This window comes from Bombina bombina, chromosome 4, assembly GCF_027579735.1.
Source record: "Bombina bombina isolate aBomBom1 chromosome 4, aBomBom1.pri, whole genome shotgun sequence".
Lineage (NCBI taxonomy): Eukaryota > Metazoa > Chordata > Amphibia > Anura > Bombinatoridae > Bombina > Bombina bombina.
In genome coordinates, this window is record NC_069502.1 from 690,322,388 (window position 1) to 690,342,779 (window position 20,392).

At 41.4% G+C, this 20,392-nt stretch overlaps 1 protein-coding gene across 2 annotated transcripts in view; it reads left to right on the forward strand.

Moving 5' to 3' along the window:
- The window catches only part of RPF2 (ribosome production factor 2 homolog), a 128,694-nt gene that overhangs the window by 98,961 nt on the left and 9,341 nt on the right, over positions 1-20,392 (forward strand). For both annotated transcript variants that reach the window (XM_053710862.1, XM_053710861.1), the window contains exon 7: positions 12,225-12,324. In XM_053710862.1, the coding sequence (XP_053566837.1) occupies positions 12,225-12,324 (100 nt within the window). The remainder of the gene's footprint in view (positions 1-12,224; positions 12,325-20,392) is intronic.

The following is a 20,392-nucleotide window of genomic DNA, read 5'->3' on the forward strand; positions in this document are numbered from 1 at the left end:
GGCCGTTTTGGCGCTCTTTGCTACGCATCAAAAAATACCAGTCAGTTACTTTTATTTTTCCTGCATGATCCGGTTCATCTCTGATAGATCTCAGGGGTCTTCAAACTTCTTTGAAGGGAGGTAAATTCTCTCAGCAGAGCTGTGAGAATTCTTATAGTGACTGTGAATAAAAACGTTGCTTTGTATTTTTTATGTCAAATTTAATTATTGTTATTTTACTAATGGGAACAAACCTTTGCTAAAAGTTTTGTTGTTTTAAAGTTTGATGCTATAACTATTTTTCAGTTCACTATTTCAACTGTCATTTAATCGTTAGTACCTCTTTGAGGCACAGTACGTTTTTTTGCTAAAAAAGATTATAACCAAATTGTAAGTTTTTTGCTAGTGTGTTAAACATGTCTGACTCAGAGGAAGATATCTGTGTCATTTGTTCCAATGCCAAGGTGGAGCCCAATAGAAATTTATGTACTAACTGTATTGATGCTACTTTAAATAAAAGTCAATCTGTACAATGTGAACAAATTTCACCAAACAGCGAGGGGAGAGTTATGCCGACTAACTCGCCTCACGCGGCAGTACCTGCATCTCCCGCCCGGGAGGTGCGTGATATTTTGGCGCCTAGTACATCTGGGCGGCCATTACAGATAACATTACAAGATATGGCTACTGTTATGACTGAAGTTTTGTCTAAATTACCAGAACTAAGAGGCAAGCGTGATCACTCTGGGGTGAGAACAGAGTGCGCTGACAATGCTAGGGCCATGTCTGATACTGCGTCACAGCTCGCAGAGCATGAGGACGGAGAGCTTCATTCTGTGGGTGACGGTTCTGATCCAAACAGATTGGACTCAGATATTTCAAATTTTAAATTTAAATTGGAGAACCTCCGTGTATTACTAGGGGAGGTCTTAGCAGCTCTCAACGATTGTAACACCGTTGCAATACCAGAGAAACTGTGTAGGTTGGATAAATACTTTGCGGTACCGGCGAGTACTGACGTTTTTCCTATACCTAAGAGACTAACTGAAATTGTTACTAAGGAGTGGGATAGACCCGGTGTGCCGTTCTCACCCCCTCCAATATTTAGAAAGATGTTTCCAATAGACGCCACCACTCGGGACTTATGGCAAACGGTCCCCAAGGTGGAGGGAGCAGTTTCTACTTTAGCTAAGCGTACCACTATCCCGGTGGAGGATAGCTGTGCTTTCTCAGATCCAATGGATAAAAAATTAGAGGGTTACCTTAAGAAAATGTTTGTTCAACAAGGTTTTATATTACAACCCCTGGCATGTATCGCGCCGATTACGGCTGCGGCAGCATTTTGGATTGAGTCGCTTGAAGAGAACCTTAGTTCATCTACGCTAGACGACATTACGGACAGGCTTAGAGTCCTTAAACTAGCTAATTCCTTCATTTCGGAGGCCGTAGTACATTTAACCAAACTTACGGCTAAGAACTCAGGATTCGCCATACAGGCACGTAGGGCGCTGTGGCTAAAATCCTGGTCAGCTGATGTTACTTCTAAGTCCAAATTACTTAATATACCTTTCAAGGGGCAGTCTTTATTTGGGCCCGGTTTGAAAGAGATTATCGCTGACATTACAGGAGGTAAGGGCCACGCCCTACCTCAAGACAAAGCCAAAGCTAAGGCTAGACAGTCTAATTTTCGTCCCTTTCGGAACTTTAAAACAGGAGCAGCATCAACCTCCACTGCACCAAAACAGGAAGGAGCTGTTGCTCGTTACAGGCAAGGCTGGAAGCCTAACCAGTCCTGGAACAAGAGCAAGCAGGCCAGGAAACCTGCTGCTGCCCCAAAGACAGCATGAACCGAGAGCCCCCGATCCGGGACCGGATCTAGTGGGGGGCAGACTCTCTCTCTTCGCCCAGGCCTGGGCAAGAGATGTTCAGGATCCCTGGGCTCTAGAGATCATATCGCAGGGATACCTTCTAGACTTCAAATTATCTCCCCCAAGAGGGAGATTTCATCTGTCAAGGTTGTCAACAAACCAGATAAAGAGAGAAGCGTTTCTACGCTGCGTACAAGATCTGTTATTAATGGGAGTGATCCATCCGGTTCCGCGGTCGGAACAAGGACAAGGGTTCTACTCAAACCTGTTTGTGGTTCCCAAAAAAGAGGGAACTTTCAGGCCAATCTTAGATTTAAAGACTCTAAACAAATTCCTAAGAGTTCCATCGTTCAAAATGGAAACTATTCGGACAATCTTACCCATGATCCAAGAGGGTCAGTACATGACCACAGTGGATTTAAAGGATGCTTACCTTCACATACCGATCCACAAAGATCATCACCGGTATCTAAGGTTTGCCTTCTTAGACAGGCACTACCAGTTTGTAGCTCTTCCATTCGGATTGGCTACGGCTCCAAGAATCTTCACAAAGGTTCTGGGTGCCCTTCTAGCGGTACTAAGACCGCGAGGGATTTCGGTAGCTCCGTACCTAGACGACATTCTAATTCAAGCTTCAAGCTTTCAAACTGCCAAGTCTCATACAGAGTTAGTTCTGGCATTTCTAAGGTCGCATGGATGGAAAGTGAACGAAAAGAAGAGTTCTCTCTTTCCTCTCACAAGAGTTCCATTCTTGGGGACTCTTATAGATTCTGTAGAAATGAAGATTTACCTGACAGAAGACAGGTTAACAAAGCTTCAAAATGCATGCCGCGTCCTTCATTCCATTCAACACCCGTCAGTAGCTCAATGCATGGAGGTGATCGGCTTAATGGTAGCGGCAATGGACATAGTACCTTTTGCACGCCTACACCTCAGACCGCTGCAATTATGCATGCTAAGTCAGTGGAATGGGGATTACTCAGATTTGTCCCCTACTCTGAATCTGAATCAAGAGACCAGAAATTCTCTTCTATGGTGGCTTTATCGGCCACACCTGTCCAGGGGGATGCCATTCAGCAGGCCAGACTGGACAATTGTAACAACAGACGCCAGCCTACTAGGTTGGGGCGCTGTCTGGAATTCTCTGAAGGCTCAGGGACTATGGAATCAGGAGGAGAGTCTCCTTCCAATAAACATTCTGGAATTGAGAGCAGTTCTCAATGCCCTTCTGGCTTGGCCCCAGTTAACAACTCGGGGGTTCATCAGGTTTCAGTCGGACAACATCACGACTGTAGCTTACATCAACCATCAGGGAGGGACAAGAAGCTCCCTAGCAATGATGGAAGTATCAAAGATAATTCTCTGGGCAGAGTCTCACTCTTGCCACCTGTCAGCAATCCACATCCCGGGAGTGGAGAACTGGGAGGCGGATTTCTTGAGTCGCCAGACTTTTCATCCGGGGGAGTGGGAACTTCATCCGGAGGTCTTTGCCCAAATACTTCGACGTTGGGGCAAACCAGAGATAGATCTCATGGCGTCTCGCCAGAACGCCAAACTTCCTCGCTACGGGTCCAGATCCAGGGATCCGGGAGCAGTTCTGATAGATGCTTTGACAGCACCTTGGAACTTCAGGATGGCTTATGTGTTTCCACCCTTCCCGCTGCTTCCTCGATTGATTGCCAAAATCAAACAGGAGAGAGCATCAGTAATTCTAATAGCACCTGCATGGCCACGCAGGACTTGGTATGCAGATCTAGTGGACATGTCATCCTGTCCGCCTTGGTCTCTACCTCTAAGACAGGACCTTCTGATACAGGGTCCATTCAAACATCAAAATCTAACTTCTCTGAAGCTGACTGCTTGGAAATTGAACGCTTGATTTTATCAAAACGTGGTTTTTCTGAGTCGGTTATTGATACCCTAATTCAGGCTAGGAAGCCTGTTACCAGAAGGATTTACCATAAAATATGGCGGAAATACCTATACTGGTGCGAATCCAAAGGTTACTCCTGGAGTAAGGTTAGGATCGCTAGGATACTGTCTTTTCTACAAGAAGGTTTAGAAAAGGGTTTATCAGCTAGTTCGTTAAAGGGACAGATTTCAGCTCTGTCCATCTTGTTACACAGACGTCTGTCAGAAAATCCAGACGTCCAGTCCTTTTGTCAGGCTTTAGCTAGGATCAAGCCTGTGTTTAAAGCTGTTGCTCCACCATGGAGTTTAAACTTAGTTCTTAACGTTTTACAGGGTGTTCCGTTTGAACCCCTTCATTCCATTGATATAAAAATGTTATCTTGGAAAGTTCTGTTTTTAATGGCTATTTCCTCGGCTCGAAGAGTCTCTGAGTTATCAGCCTTACATTGTGATTCCCCTTATCTGATTTTTCACTCAGACAAGGTAGTTCTGCGTACTAAACCTGGGTTCTTACCTAAGGTAGTCACTAACAGGAACATCAATCAAGAGATTGTTGTCCCATCCTTGTGTCCAAATCCTTCTTCAAAGAAGGAACGTCTTTTACACAATCTGGATGTAGTTCGTGCCCTCAAGTTCTACTTGCAGGCAACTAAAGATTTTCGCCAAACTTCTTCCTTGTTTGTCGTTTACTCTGGACAGAGGAGAGGTCAAAAAGCTTCTGCTACCTCTCTCTCTTTTTGGCTTCGTAGCATAATACGTTTAGCCTATGAGACTGCTGGGCAGCAGCCTCCTGAAAGAATTACAGCTCACTCCACTAGAGCTGTGGCTTCCACTTGGGCCTTTAAGAATGAGGCCTCTGTTGAACAGATTTGCAAGGCTGCAACTTGGTCTTCACTTCATACTTTTTCCAAATTTTACAAATTTGACACTTTTGCTTCTTCGGAGGCTATTTTTGGGAGAAAGGTTCTTCAGGCAGTGGTTCCTTCTGTATAATGAGCCTGCCTTTCCCTCCCGTCATCCGTGTACTTTTGCTTTGGTATTGGTATCCCAGAAGTAATGATGACCCGTGGACTGATCACACATAACAGAAGAAAACATAATTTATGCTTACCTGATAAATTCCTTTCTTCTGTTGTGTGATCAGTCCACGGCCCGCCCTGTTTTTAAGGCAGGTAAATATCTTTTAAATTATACTCCAGTCACCACTTCACCCTTGGTTACTCCTTTCTCGTTGATTCTTGGTCGAATGACTGGGACTGACGTAGAGGGGAGGAGCTATATGCAGCTCTGCTGGGTGAATCCTCTTGCATTTCCTGTTGGGGAGGAGTTATATCCCAGAAGTAATGATGACCCGTGGACTGATCACACAACAGAAGAAAGGAATTTATCAGGTAAGCATAAATGTTATTTCAAATGAGAATATAAAGATAAAGAAGCTATTTGTAAACAATTTAATACACTCTGGCAGAAACATTAAACAATACAAATACCTTTTTAACACAGTCCTGTGCCATCCCTTGATCAAACTAAAAACCTATATCCTTATTAGTCTCAAAATTGCCTTTACTTTTTCTATATAGGAACGAAAAAGTGATTTGTATATGCATATGATAGATTTATTAATGCAATAAAAAGTTACATAAAAGTCCAAGATTAGTTCACTGTCAAAGATGGCTTCTTCCACTCCTGGTCCGTCTGTAAACAGAAGCGGAAAATACACAATGGTGCAGATTCTTACAACAAGAGAGGATGCTCTCCAAAGGAACTACTCACTGGATCCATTAGGGAACTTTCACAACAATCTCTCACGCAACTCAGCGTAGGTCCATTCTGTGTATGGTGTAGATCAGCAATTGCTGGAGTAGTCACTCTTTCGTTCCCCACTATAGTCAGTCCAACCATGAAAAGAAGTAATAATAAACTCCAGCAGCGTATACTAAAATTGGTTAGTATATACTATAACAGTTCAGGATTGTACATTTGTCTGCAGCCCTGTATGGCAGCTGTTTTGTAAGAATATTATACATTTGTCTGCAGCCCTGTATGGCAGCTGTTTTGTAAGAATATTATACATTAGCGAGAGTACTAGATGGTAACTCTGTTTCCTGTAATGTAGTGCTGTAGACATCTGCACGCTTCCTATCTAGAGATATCTTCAGCAGAGAATAACATGAAAACTAAGCACATTTTATAATAGAAGTAAAATGGTATTCTCTGTCTGAATCATGAGGAAAATTGTTTGGGTTTCATGTCCCTTTAACAAAGTGCAGCCAGAGCAAAGCACTGTTTGAAGAATATGGAGCAGAACTCTGAGGCAGCTGACTGGCTCTCAGGGATTTTCGAACTCGCCCCCTAGTGTTTACTACTTTGCAAAGCTGTGACTCCTGAATGTAAGACGTTCTTGTAAGCAATGCACCTTTTTTTACCTTTTATAATTATGCAAAGGAAGCAAATTTATTCGAGACATTTTTTTTTTTATTTCAAGATGACCCTCAGACAAATTTTTTATTTAAAGAAAAAAAAACATTGCAGCAAGTGGGAAAAAAAGTTCTTCCTCTGGGCAAGATATATGCATTGATAAAATAGCAAGCCAAGGAAAGCAGTCTGCTTATATTACATGTGATTCCTAAATAGACTCATTGAGCAGTCGGCATCAATTTGTATGAAAAGACATTGAAAATATTAGTAATCTCATTAAGTAATATTTGGTATTTGGAGAAAACCTTCTTAAAGGGACATTGTACACTAAAAAAACAAACAGCTTTTTAATCAATTCCAAATCTCTAATTATTGTATTACATCCTGATAATTTTTGCCATTAGAATATATGTTTTACTATTTTAATTATTTAAAGTCTGTTTTTAATACCCCTAGCCTAACCCTGTATTGTTAGATACACACGTTCTTCTACCCTCACTGCTTCAGGCTTGCTCTCAACTCCTATATTTGTCTCTGCATTGTGCATGCTCTAAATATGAGCTCATTACTGTCACTTGGCTAACGGTAAATTAGCTTTCTTTCACCTAACAGCCTGTGACCTCAGGAAAGTCACTAAAACTCAGGGATAGGCAAGGTGTCTGTACATGGACACTGGTGTCCGTGACTAGCCCTTGCAGTGTCCGCCACAACCTTAGTATATCTTTTCTTTCTGATTAAATAATAGGAATAAAAAAATATGTAGTGTGAATAAAGTTAGTGGCTTGTCGAGAGACTGCTAGCGATATTGGGTGATAAGTTATGGAATAAATAAAGCCTGAGTGAAATACTGGATGTGTATCTGCCTCTGTATAATAACACCCAGCTCTATACAAAGACATAGTAGTGACACTGGCACATGGGTATAGCCAGAGGAGGGCTGGTTATAGGGTCAGTGGTATCTGCATCAGTATAATAACACCAAGCACTATATAATGACACAGTAGTGACACTGGCTCATGGGTATAGCCAGAAGAGGGTTGATTATAGGAGATCAGTGGTATCAGCATCAGTATTATAACACACAGCGCTATATAATGACACAGTAGTGACACTGGCACATGGGTATAGTCAGAGAAGGGCTGGTTATAGAATCAGTGGTATCTGCATCAGTATAATAACACCCAGCGCTATATAATGACACAGTAGTGACACTGGCTCATGGGTATAGCCAGATGAGGGCTGGTTATAGGATCAGTGGTATCAGCATCAGTATTATAACACACAGCGCTATATAATGACACAGTAGTGACACTGGCACATGGGTATAGTCAGAGAAGGGCTGGTTATAGGATCAATGGTATCTGCATCAGTATAATAACACCAAGCAGTATAAAATAATGTTTTTAATTTCAAATGTACCTTGGTGTCCTTCAGTAAGGTCTGTACTTTGGAAAATGTCCACCACATCCTTTGCCTGTCCCTATACCTGCTAAAACTGTTCAGTGCTATATCTAGCTACAATTGTAAATCTGCTCAGCTTTCCTTCTGAAATGCCGGGCAGTCACCCAGCTGTATTAGAACAGCCTTTGTCTGTTCCTATCCCTGATAATAACACCCAGCACTATACAAAGACACAGTAGTGACACTGGCTCATGGGTATAGCCAGAGGAGGGCTGGTTATAGGATCAGTGGTATCTGCATCAGTATAATAACACCAAGCACTATACAAAGACACAGTAGTGACACTGGCTCATGGGTATAGCCAAGAGTAGAGCTGGTTATAGGGTCAGTGGTATCTGCATCAGTATAATAACACCCAGTGCTATATAATGACACAGTAGTGACACTGGCACATGGGTATAGCCAGAGGAGAGCTGGTTATAGGAACAGTGGTATCTGCATCAGTATAATAACACCCAGCACTATATATAATGACACAGTAGTGACACTGGCTCATGGGTATAGCCAGAGGAAGACTGGTTATAGAATCAGTGGTATCTGCATCAGTATAATAACACTAAGCAGTATAAAATAATGTTTTTAATTTCAAATGTACCTTGGTGTCCTTCAGTAAGGTCTGTACTTTGGAAAATGTCCACCACATCCTTTGTCTGTGCCTATCCCTGCTAAAACTGTTCAGTGCTATATCTAGCTACAATTGTAAATCTGCTCAGCTTTCCTTCTGAAATGCCGGGCAGTCACCCAGCCGTATTAGAACAGCGCGGCTAGGCTGGTGAGCTCCTTTGCTAAGCATCAGCAGGAATGCAGGAAAATGAATCGCGCCCAGCGGCAGGACTTGGAAGCAGGCTGCAAGTGGGCAGGATATTCCAGGCAGTAGGGAGATGGAAGAAAGGAGTTGTACAGCCGATTTGTAACTCCTGATTTGTCTGTTCAGAGCTGAACAAACAGCATAAACATACTGAGTGAGTTAAAAACAGCCTGAACCGATCAGCTTGATTTTTGTCCTGCTCCTGTGTGTGCACCAGTTGCTATGAGAGCGCACACTGAGTGCATATTATCTCTGGGAACATAGTAATATTATATGCTAAATATAGCTTTACAAAAATATTCATCAAACTGAAAGTGCAAACTTGATACAAATAACAGTTTCCTTTATATAAAGCAAGGGACTTCTGCTCATTGCTGCCCAGCTCTGCAAGATCCAAAGTAGGGGACATTTCTTGCAGCATTTGTGATAAATCACCCAGCATTCCCCTCTCAGTATCTGTCCTCCTGACAAGTGTGTCGTTAAAGGGACAGTCTAGTCCAAAAAAAACTTTCATGATTCAGATAGAGCATGTAATTTTAAACAATTTTCCAATTTACTTTTATCACCAATTTTTCTTTGTTCTCTTGGTATTCTTAGTTGAAAGCTTAACCTAGGAGGTTCATATGCTAATTTCTTAGACCTTGAAGGCCGCCTCTTAAGAATGCATTTTAACAGGTTTTTCACCACTAGAGGGTGTTAGTTCATGTTTTTCATATAGATAACACTGTGCTCATGCACGTGAAGTTACCTGGGAGCCATCACTGATTGGCTAAACTGCAAGTCTGTCAAAAGAGCTGAAATAAAGGTGCAGTTTGCAGAGGCTTAAATACAAGATAATCACAGAGGTAAAAAATATATAAATATAACTGTGTTGGTTATGCAAAACTGGGGAATGGGTAAAAAAGGCATTATCTTTGTTTTTAAACAATAACAATTCTGCAATTCTGGTGTAGACTGTCCCTTTAAGTAGAGCTGGTTCTTCATCTTTGCAGGTCTCTCACAGCAAAACAGCAATCTAGTAGCAGGTGTAGCTTAGTAAAGTGCTTCTCTAGCATGGCACCTACAGCTCCCTGTAATCCTTTCATATTGTTAGCCATAGAATGTACCTTCTTAATTCAATGGCGCTGAGAAAAAAACTGTCCTAAATGAACTGTCTAACCCGGGTAACTGTAGGGAGTTGAGATCTCGCTAATAGGCCACCGCCCAGAGATTATGCCTAGGGCTCATTTGTAACCAAGGATGCTGTTAATTCTCCGAGATAATCGGCAGATTAACTAGTTCAACTCCACAGCCTCAGATTTTTTAACAGAAATTACAAATACCGCAATTTTCAGAGTTTCCTTACAGGGAAGGGAGACAAAATAACTTACTTTCCGAAGTGTGTGTGTGTTTTTTTTTTTTAACTAGACACAAACATGTTCCAGCACAATCTAAAGGGCACTCACCAGATTCAATTGCAAGAGGAGCAGCACCAAAAGCTGTGTCGCTCCCCCTGTCTGGCCACAGTCAGGGCAGCACAATTGGAATGTAAAAGACTGGACATTTGTGTCCTGGTTTTCAGTATATTTTGGCTGGCTTTTGATAGAAATACCTAGTTCAGTACCAGACGCCTGGCATCCTACACATGTTCATCATTACCCAGCCTACCTTTTACTAATAATTTAAATTAAATTTGTCTTAGGCTTTGGAAATTCCACACCCCTGCTATCATCCACTTTATTTGAGCACAGAGATCTAGGTTTTGTTACCATCTTTTTAATTTTCAATCTAGTTTTATATGGCATATATTTCAGTATTCTAGTAGTGAGAGAAAAATATTTGTTCTAGTCTAGTTTTATCAGCATTCTGTAACTTGCATCTAAACAATGCAAGTAATTCAGATAAGGGCAAAAACCACACCTTATTATCTCAATACTGTGTATATATTTTACACAGCTAGGTTTGAACAGGGTGTATTAATAGATAACACCACAAGATGGCGTATGTGTAGTGTGTGCAACAGTATGAGGTTGGCTCTTAACCTGAATTTGACTTTTTTTTGTTTCATTCTCATTACTGTTAAAGGGATATTACTGTACATTGTAGATGAATAGTATTTTCCACAAAGGAGCTTTGCATTGCAAAATATTTGTATTAAAAAGTATTTAAACATTAGATTAAAACAGTTTGCAGGGATTTGCAAATCCAGGACCTTTCAGGTAACAAATAAATTTGAGTGTGTTAAAGTGATTGTCAATTTTCACTGTTTTGAAAGTATAAATATCTAGAGAATAAGTATATTAATCATGCCGCCACTTTCATTTGTTAATAAAATGTTTAATTTAATTTTTATCTCCATTTCTAAATATCGTATTTTCACTATACCTGCTCCTCCCACTCTCCACTTCCTTATTCTCTGCAATATTACGTATACAGCGGTCCCACCCGCTGTTTACGTAGTGGCAATGCGCGCTCCCGTCTCAGTTACACACTGCGCATGCGTCAAACAACGATTCCGCTGTCAATCAACATAGTATTCAGTGAATCAGTACATTCACTGAATACTATCGTTGGATAGCGCAGCAAGGATCTCATCCTCCATCGCACAATCCATATATTCTTGAAACGCATACCTAGGTAAACTCAGTAGCAGCAATCCAATACTGGAATCTAGCTGCTGACTGATGGCTGCACATATGCCTCTTGTCATTGGCTCACCCATTGTGGCTAGCTCCCTGTAGTACTTTGCTGCTCTTTCAACAAGGGATACCAAGAGAATGAAGTTTGTTAATATTAGTAAATTAGAATGTTGTTTGGGGGCGGTCTCTGGGCAGCGACCTAAGCGGTCGCAATTTCAGTAGCTGAGTTTAGGCAGCTGATAAATCGCCAATTACTAGCTGCAAATAGCACCATCTAACCTCAAGAACGGAAAGATATGAGACAAGCAAGTATTGCTGAGCTACAAGCTATAATTTGTATGAGGTCCTACTTCAGTTATTCGAACCGAGTGTTGAGGCCTCTGGCAGCCCTTTTGAGGAGAGGTTCTCACCCCCGTCCCCACCTTCACAAGGGTTAAGTAGTGCTGGATCACTACCTATCTTGAGACTTAAAGGGATACTGAACCCAATTTTTTTTCTTTGTGATTCAGATAGAGCATGCAATTTTAAGTAACTTTCTAATTTACTCCTATTATAAATTTATCTTCGTTCTCTTGCTATCTTTATTTGAAAAAGAAAGTCCAGAACCCTGGACAGCACTTGTTTATTGGTGGATGAATTTATCCACTAATCAGCAAGAACAACCCAGGTTGTTCACCAAAAATGGGCTGGTATCTAAACTTTCATTCTTGCTTTTTGAATAAATATACAATGAAGAACATTTGCTAATAGGAGTAAATTAGAAAGTTGCTTAAAATTGCATGCTCTATCTGAATCACAAAAGAAAAAAATTGGGTTCAGTGTCCCTTTTAACCAACATAAAAAAAAAAATAGAATGTTGTTTAAAATTAGAAAAAGTTTTGGTTTCATGTCCCTTTAAGTATGCAGTATGCATTCCATCCTCTCTTGGGGGAAGTGGAAAATGCAGTATTTACAGAGTGAAATAAAAAGTAAAGGGGACAAAGTAAGTGCATGATGCATTTTGTACTGTGCTTAAACATTTTATTAGGAACATGTGCAATCTGCTTTACTTTTCCTAAGTAATTACTACATTTAAATAAACTGTAATTTTAGCTCCTTGTGTTTAAATATATTGAACATTTTATATAATGAACATCATATTTATCTATCTTTGTTTAACAGAACTGCAAGTGCCCTGAAGGAACAAAACCTATGCTGATATTTGCTGGAGACATGTTTGTATTGAATGAAGATTATAAACGTTTAAAAAGCCTCTTGATTGGTAAGTTATCAGCTCTTGCACTTGGGGGGGAAAAAAGGCACATTTTATACTTACTGTATTTTTTTTTAACTTCTCCTTCTGCCTCAGCACAGTAAATGTTAAAGGGACATGACAATTGCTATATTATCCTAAATACATTCAAGGGAGGGTATTGAAGCAATAGGGATTATTGTAACATATTTGTTTTTAAAGAAGTTATTTGTGTGGTCTAAAGATTTGCTATGATACCCACCTAAAAATAATACTTATCTTGGAAGAAAGGATGCACTGAGCAATTGACCCCTGCAGTTGTTGTTGCGTATCAGCGCCCCTGCAGTTGTTGTTGCGTATCGGCGCCACTGCAGTTGTTGTTGCGTATCGGCGCCCCTGCAGTTGTTGTTGCGTATCGGCGCCCCTGCAGTTGTTGCTGCTGTGTGTCGGCGCCCCTGCAGTTGTTTCTTCTGCTGCGTGTCGGAGCCCCTGCAGTTGTTGCTTCTGCTGCGTGTCGGAGCCCCTGCAGTTGTTGCTTCTGCTGCGTGTCGGAGCCCCTGCAGTTGTTGCTTCTGCTGCGTGTCGGAGCCCCTGCAGTTGTTGCTTCTGCTGCGTGTCGGAGCCCCTGCAGTTGTTGTTGCTGCTGCGTGTCGGCGCCCTTCAGTTGTTGTTGCTGCTGCGTGTCGGCGCCCCTGCAGTTGTTGTTGCTGCTGCGTGTCGGCGCCCCTGCAGTTGTTGCTTCTGCTGCGTGTCGGAGCCCCTGCAGTTGTTGTTGCTGCTGCGTGTCGGCGCCCCTGCAGTTGTTGTTGCTGCTGCGTGTCGGCGCCCCTGCAGTTGTTGTTGCTGCTGCGTGTCGGCGCCCCTGCAGTTGTTGTTGCTGCTGCGTGCCGGCGCCCCTGCAGTTGTTGTTGCATAACGGCACACTGTAGATAGCTAATCTGCTTTGCTCAGTATTGTTACTTTGTAATGCGCATGCATTAGACACTATACACAATTTACATTTTTCTATATAGCGCACTTGAAAGGGACATGAAACCCAACATTTTTTTTTCTCTCCATTATTCAGATAGAACATACAACTTTCCAATGTACTTCTATTATCAATATTTATTTATTTTTCATTTTCTTCTTACCTTCCTGCTTTTGAACATAAGATAAGTTCAGGAGTGTGCACATGTCTGTTGCAAAACTGCTGCCATATAGTGCTGCAATGTTATACATGAGCAAGAGCACTATATGGCAGCACTGTTTCCTGTCATGTAGTGCTCCAGATATGTACACGCTACCTATCTAGATATCTCTTCAACAAAGAATAACATGAGAACAAAGCAAATTTGGTAACGGAAGTAAATTGGACATTTTTTAAAACTTGTATGACATGATTACTTTATATAAATATATTCAAGGCCCACATACAGAGATGACAGAAGCACTGTTTATTCCAAGAAAATTGTTTGTGACAAGAGGTCACAATTTAAGGCTGGAAGAAAGGAGATTTAATCTCCTGCAACAGAAACGTTTTTTCTTTCTAATGACACGTTGAGTCCACGGATCATCATAATTACTATTGGGATATCACTCCTGGCTAGCAGGAGGCGGCAAAGATCACCACAGCAAAGCTGTTAAATATCACTCCCTTACCCATAACCACCAGTCATTCTATTTGCCTTCAGCAAGGAGGTGGTAATGTTTTTAGAAAGGTTCTTCAAGCAGTGATGCCTTCTGTTTAGGTTAACTGTCTTTCCCCTCCCTTATCATCCGTGTCCTCTAGCTTGGGTATTGATTCCCAATAGTAATTATGATGATCCGTGGACTTGCTGTGTCATTGGAAAGAAAATTAAATTTATGCTTACCTGATAAATGTCTTTTTCTTTCTTTACACAGTGAGTCCACGACCCGCCCTGTATTTTCAGACAGTTTATTTTTATATAAACTTCAGGCACCTCTACACCTTTTATGTTACTTCCTTTCTCCTTTTGCTTCTGGTCGAATGACTGGTGGTTATGGGTAAGGGAGTGATATTTAACAGCTTTGCTGTGGTGCTCTTTGCCGCCTCCTGCTGGCCAGGAGTGATATTCCAATAGTAATTATGATGATCCGTGGACTCACCGTGTCAAGAAAGAAAGAAATGTATCAGGTAAGCATAAATTTTGTTTTTCACTGTAAGAGCAATCAAATTTTGGAACTCATTACCTGAGGAGGTAGTGAATGCCAATACCTTTGATACATTTAAAAATGGTTTGGATACATTTCTGGCTTGAAACAGAATTCAGCTAAATGATTGATTGTGTTAAATGGGTCACCTCATGAAAGAAAAATATTTTATGTCCCATTTAAGAATAGTTTTACAGAGGCAAACACCTATCACTGCCTAAAATAATTCAGCTAGATTCGCTATTGTGCCCGTTAATTAGTTTTGGCAAATTACAATTTTATTTATGTAAAATGTATCAATATATATAAAAATTAAAAATGCAAATGGTTTTAATGCATTAAAAGTGATGGCAATTTCCATATCCCTTTTTTTTTACACACACAAACACACACACACACACACGCTCAGGTGTAGGCCCATGAAAATCTAGTACTTTAGCAGTTTGATGTAATACAAACTCTGTTAACCTGCAGCTCAAATTGTTCAGAAATATCCAGGAGTATTTCCAAAAATTTGTAAGTGAGGGAATTGCATTTTGAAATTCTTGTATGGCAGGTCATTTAGATATTTAAAGAACATGTTTTAAAATTTGTTTCCTACCTACAATCCCCAATAAACTTTTCCAGATCAATAAAATCAGAAGAGTTCTTGTTTTAAATCTCCAAAGGCACATCCAGTGTAAGGAATTCCTTTTCTTTCATGTAATTAGCAAGAGTCCATGAGCTAGTGACGTATGGGATATACATTCCTACCAGGAGGGGCAAAGTTTCCCAAACCTCAAAATGCGTACAAATACACCCCTCACCACACCCACAAATCAGTTTTACAAACTTTGCCTCCTATGGAGGTGGTGAAGTAAGTTTGTGCTAGATTCTACGTGATATGCGCTCCGCAGCAGGTTGGAGCCCGGTTTACCTCTCAGCGTGCAGTGAATGTCAGAGGGATGTGAGGAGAGTATTGCCTATTTGAATTCAATAATCTCCTTCTACGGGGTCTATTTCATAGGTTCTCTGTTATCGGTTGTAGAGATTCATCTCTTACCTCCCTTTTCAGATCGACGATATACTCTTATATATATACCATTACCTCTGCTGATTTTCGTTTCAGTACTGGTTTGGCTTTCTACAACATGTAGATGAGTGTCCTGGGGTAAGTAAGTCTTATTTTCTTTGACACTCTAAGCTATGGTTGGGCACTTTTTTATAAAGTTCTAAATATATGTATTCAAACATTTATTTCTCCAACATTGGTGTGTCCGGTCCACGGCGTCATCCTTACTTGTGGGATATTCTCTTCCCCAACAGGAAATGGCAAAGAGTCCCAGCAAAGCTGGTCACATGATCCCTCCTAGGCTCCGCCCACCCCAGTCATTCTCTTTGCCGTTGCACAGGCAACATCTCCACGGAGATGGTTAAGAGTTTTTTTGGTGTTTAAATGTAGTTTTATTCTTCTATCAAGTGTTTGTTATTTTAAAATAGTGCTGGTATGTACTATTTACTCTGAAACAGAAAAGGATGAAGATTTCTGTTTGTAAGAGGAATATGATTTTAGCAGACAGTAACTAAAATCGATTGCGGTTTCCACACAGGACTGTTGAGATGAAGTAACTTCAGTTGGGGGAAACAGTTAGCATCCTTTTCTGCTTAAGGTATGACTAGCCATATTTCTAACAAGACCATGTAATGCTGGAAGGCTGTAATTTCCCCTCATGGGGACCGGTAAGCCATTTTCTTAGTTAAACATAAAAGAATAAAGGGCTTCAAAAAGGGCTTAAAAACTGGTAGACATTTTTCTGGGCTAAAACAATTGCTTTACTAGGCATATTATGCAGATTCTAACTAATTATTGGTATTATAATCTTGGGGAACGTTTAGAAAAACGGCAGGCACTGTGTTGGACACCCTTTTCAGATGGGGGCCTTTCTAGTTATAGACAGAGCCTCATTCTGGGACTGTATAGGGGTTAAATGTAAAAACGGCTCTGGTTCCGTTAATTTAAGGGTTAAAGCTCTGAAATTTGGTGTGCAATACTTTTAATGCTTTAAGACACTGTGGTGAAATTTTGGTGAATTTTGAACAATTCCTTCATACTTTTTCACATATTTCAGTAATAAAGTGTTTTCAGTTTGAAATTTAAAGTGACAGTAACGGTTTTATTTTAAAACGTTTTTTGTGCTTTGTTGACAAGTTTAAGCCTGTTTAACATGTCTGTACCTTCAGATAAGCTATGTTCTATATGTATGAAAGCCAATGTGTCTCCCCATTTAAATTTATGTGATAATTGTGCCATAGTGTCCAAACAAAGTAAGGACAGTAATGCCACAGATAATGATATTGCCCAAGATGATTCCTCAAATGAGGGGAGTAAACATACTACATCATCCCCTACTGTGTCTACACCAGTTATGCCCACACAGGAGGCCCCTAGTACATCTAGTGCGCCAATACTTATTACCATGCAACAATTAATGGCTGTAATGGATAACTCCATAGCAAATCTTTTTTCCAAAATGCCTACTTATCAGAGAAAGCGCGATTGCTCTGTTTTAAACACTGAAGAGCAAGAGGACGCTGATGATAACTGTTCTGACATACCCTCACACCAATCTCAAGGGGCCATGAGGGAGGTTTTGTCTGATGGAGAAATTTCAGATTCAGGAAAAATTTCTCATCAAGCTGAACCTGATGTTGTGACATTTAAATTAGAACATCTCTGCGCACTACTTAAGGAGGTGTTATCTACTCTGGATGATTGTGACAATTTGGTCATTCCAGAGAAATTATGTAAGATGGACAAGTTCCTAGAGGTTCCGGTGCCCCCCGACGCTTTTCCTATACCCAAGCGGGTGGCGGACATAGTAAATAAAGAGTGGGAAAGGCCCGGCATACCTTTTGTTCCCCCCCCTATATTTAAGAAATTATTTCCTATAGTCGACCCCAGAAAGGACTTATGGCAGACAGTCCCCAAGGTCGAGGGGGCGGTTTCTACTCTAAACAAACGCACTACTATTCCTATCGAAGATAGTTGTGCTTTCAAAGATCCTATGGATAAGAAATTAGAGGGTTTGCTTAAAAAGATTTTTGTACAGCAAGGTTACCTTCTACAACCAATTTCATGCATTGTTCCTGTCACTACGGCAGCGTGTTTCTGGTTCGAGGAACTAGAAAAATCGCTCAGTAAAGAATCTTCGTATGAGGAGGTTATGGACAGAGTTCAAGCACTTAAATTGGCTAACTCTTTTGTTTTAGATGCCGCTTTGCAATTAGCTAGATTAGCGGCGAAAAATTCAGGGTTTGCTGTCGTGGCGCGCGGATGTGTCTTCCAAGACAAAATTGCTTAACATTCCTTTCAAAGGTAAAACATTATTTGGACCTGATTTGAAAGAGATTATTTCAGACATCACTGGGGGGAAAGGGCCACGCCCTCCCACAGGATAGGTCTTTTAAGGCTAATAATAAGCCTAATTTTCGTCCCTTTCGCAGAAACGGACCAGTCTCTAATTCTGTATCCTCTAAGCAAGAGGGTAATACTTCACAACCCAAACCAGCCTGGAAACCAATGCAAGGCTGGAACAAGGGTAAGCAGGCCAAGAAGCCTACCACTGCTACCAAAACAGCATGAAGGGATAGCCCCCGATCCGGGACCAGATCTAGTGGGGGGCAGACTTTCTCTCTTTGCTCAGGCTTGGGCAAGAGATGTTCAGGATCCTTGGGCGCTAGAAATAGTTTCTCAAGGTTATCTCCTGGAATTCAAGGAACTACCCCCAAGGGGAAGGTTCCACAGGTCTCAATTCTCTTCAAACCAAATAAAGAGACAGGCATTCTTACATTGTGTAGAAGACCTGTTAAAGATGGGAGTGATACATCCAGTTCCAATAAGAGAACAAGGAATGGGATTTTATTCCAATCTGTTCATAGTTCCCAAAAAAGAGGGAACATTCAGACCAATTTTGGATCTAAGGATCCTAAACAAATTTCTCAGGGTACCATCGTTCAAAATGGAAACTATTCGAACGATCCTACCTACTATCCAGGAAAATCAATTTATGACTACCGTGGATTTAAAGGATGCGTACCTACATATTCCTATCCACAAGGAACATCATCAGTTCCTAAGGTTCGCTTTTCTGGACAAGCATTACCAGTTTGTGGCACTTCCATTTGGATTAGGCACTGCTCCAAGGATTTTCACAAAGGTACTAGGGTCCCTTCTAGCGGTTCTAAGACCAAGGGGCATTGCAGTAGTACCTTACTTGGACGACATCCTGATTCAAGCGTCGTCCCTGTCAAAAGCAAAGGCTCATACAGACATCGTCCTAGCCTTTCTCAGATCTCACGGATGGAAGGTGAACAAAGAAAAAAGTTCTCTGTCCCCGTCAACAAGAGTTCCCTTCTTGGGAACAATAATAGATTCCTTAGAAATGAGGATTTTTCTGACAGAGGTCAGAAAATCAAAACTTCTAAGCTCTTGTCAAGTACTTCATTCTGTTCCTCGTCCTTCCATAGCGCAGTGCATGGAAGTAATAGGATTGATGGTTGCAACAATGGACATAGTTCCTTTTGCACGAATTCATCTAAGACCATTACAACTGTGCATGCTCAGACAGTGGAATGGGGATTATACAGACTTGTCTCCGACGATTCAAGTAGATCAAAAGACCAGAGATTCACTCCGTTGGTGGCTGACCCTGGACAATCTGTCACAGGGAATGAGCTTCCGCAGACCAGAGTGGGTCATTGTCACGACCAACGCCAGCCTAGTGGGCTGGGGCGCGGTCTGGGAATCCCTGAAAGCTCAGGGTCTATGGTCTCGGGAAGAGTCTCTTCTCCCAATAAACATTCTGGAACTGAGAGCGATATTCAATGCTCTCAGAGTTTGGCCTCAACTAGCAAAGGCCAAATTCATAAGGTTTCAGTCAGACAACATGACGACCGTTGCATATATCAATCATCAGGGGGGAACAAGGACTTCCCTGGCGATGAAAGAAGTGACCAAGATAATTCAATGGGCGGAGGATCACTCCTGCCACTTGTCTGCGATCCACATCCCAGGAGTGGAAAATTGGGAAGCGGATTTTCTGAGTCGTCAGACATTCCATCCGGGGGAGTGGGAACTCCATCCGGAAATCTTTGCCCAAATAACTCAATTATGGGGAATTCCAGACATGGATCTGATGGCGTCTCGTCAGAACTTCAAGGTTCCTTGCTACGGGTCCAGATCCAGGGATCCCAAGGCGACCCTAGTAGATGCACTAGTATCACCTTGGACCTTCAACCTAGCTTATGTATTCCCACCGTTTCCTCTCATCCCGAGGCTGGTAGCCAGGATCAATCAGGAGAGGGCCTCGGTGATCTTGATAGCTCCTGCGTGGCCACGCAGGACTTGGTATGCAGACCTGGTGAATATGTCATTGGCTCCACCATGGAAGCTACCTTTGAGACAGGACCTTCTTGTTCAGGGTCCATTCGAACATCCGAATCTGGTTTCCCTCCAACTGACGGCTTGGAGATTGAACGCTTGATTTTATCAAAGCGTGGGTTTTCAGATTCTGTAATAGATACTCTGATTCAGGCTAGAAAGCCTGTAACTAGAAAAATTTACCATAAAATATGGAAAAAATATATCTGTTGGTGTGAATCTAAAGGATTCCCATGGAACAAGATAAAAATTCCTAAGATTCTATCCTTTCTACAAGAAGGTTTGGAGAAAGGATTATCTGCAAGTTCTCTGAAGGGACAGATCTCTGCTTTATCTGTTTTACTTCACAAAAGACTGGCAGCTGTGCCAGATGTTCAAGCATTTGTTCAGGCTCTGGTTAGGATCAAGCCTGTTTACAGACATTTGACTCCTCCCTGGAGTCTAAATCTAGTTCTTTAAGTTCTTCAAGGGGTTCCGTTTGAACCCTTACATTCCGTAGATATTAAGTTATTATCTTGGAAAGTT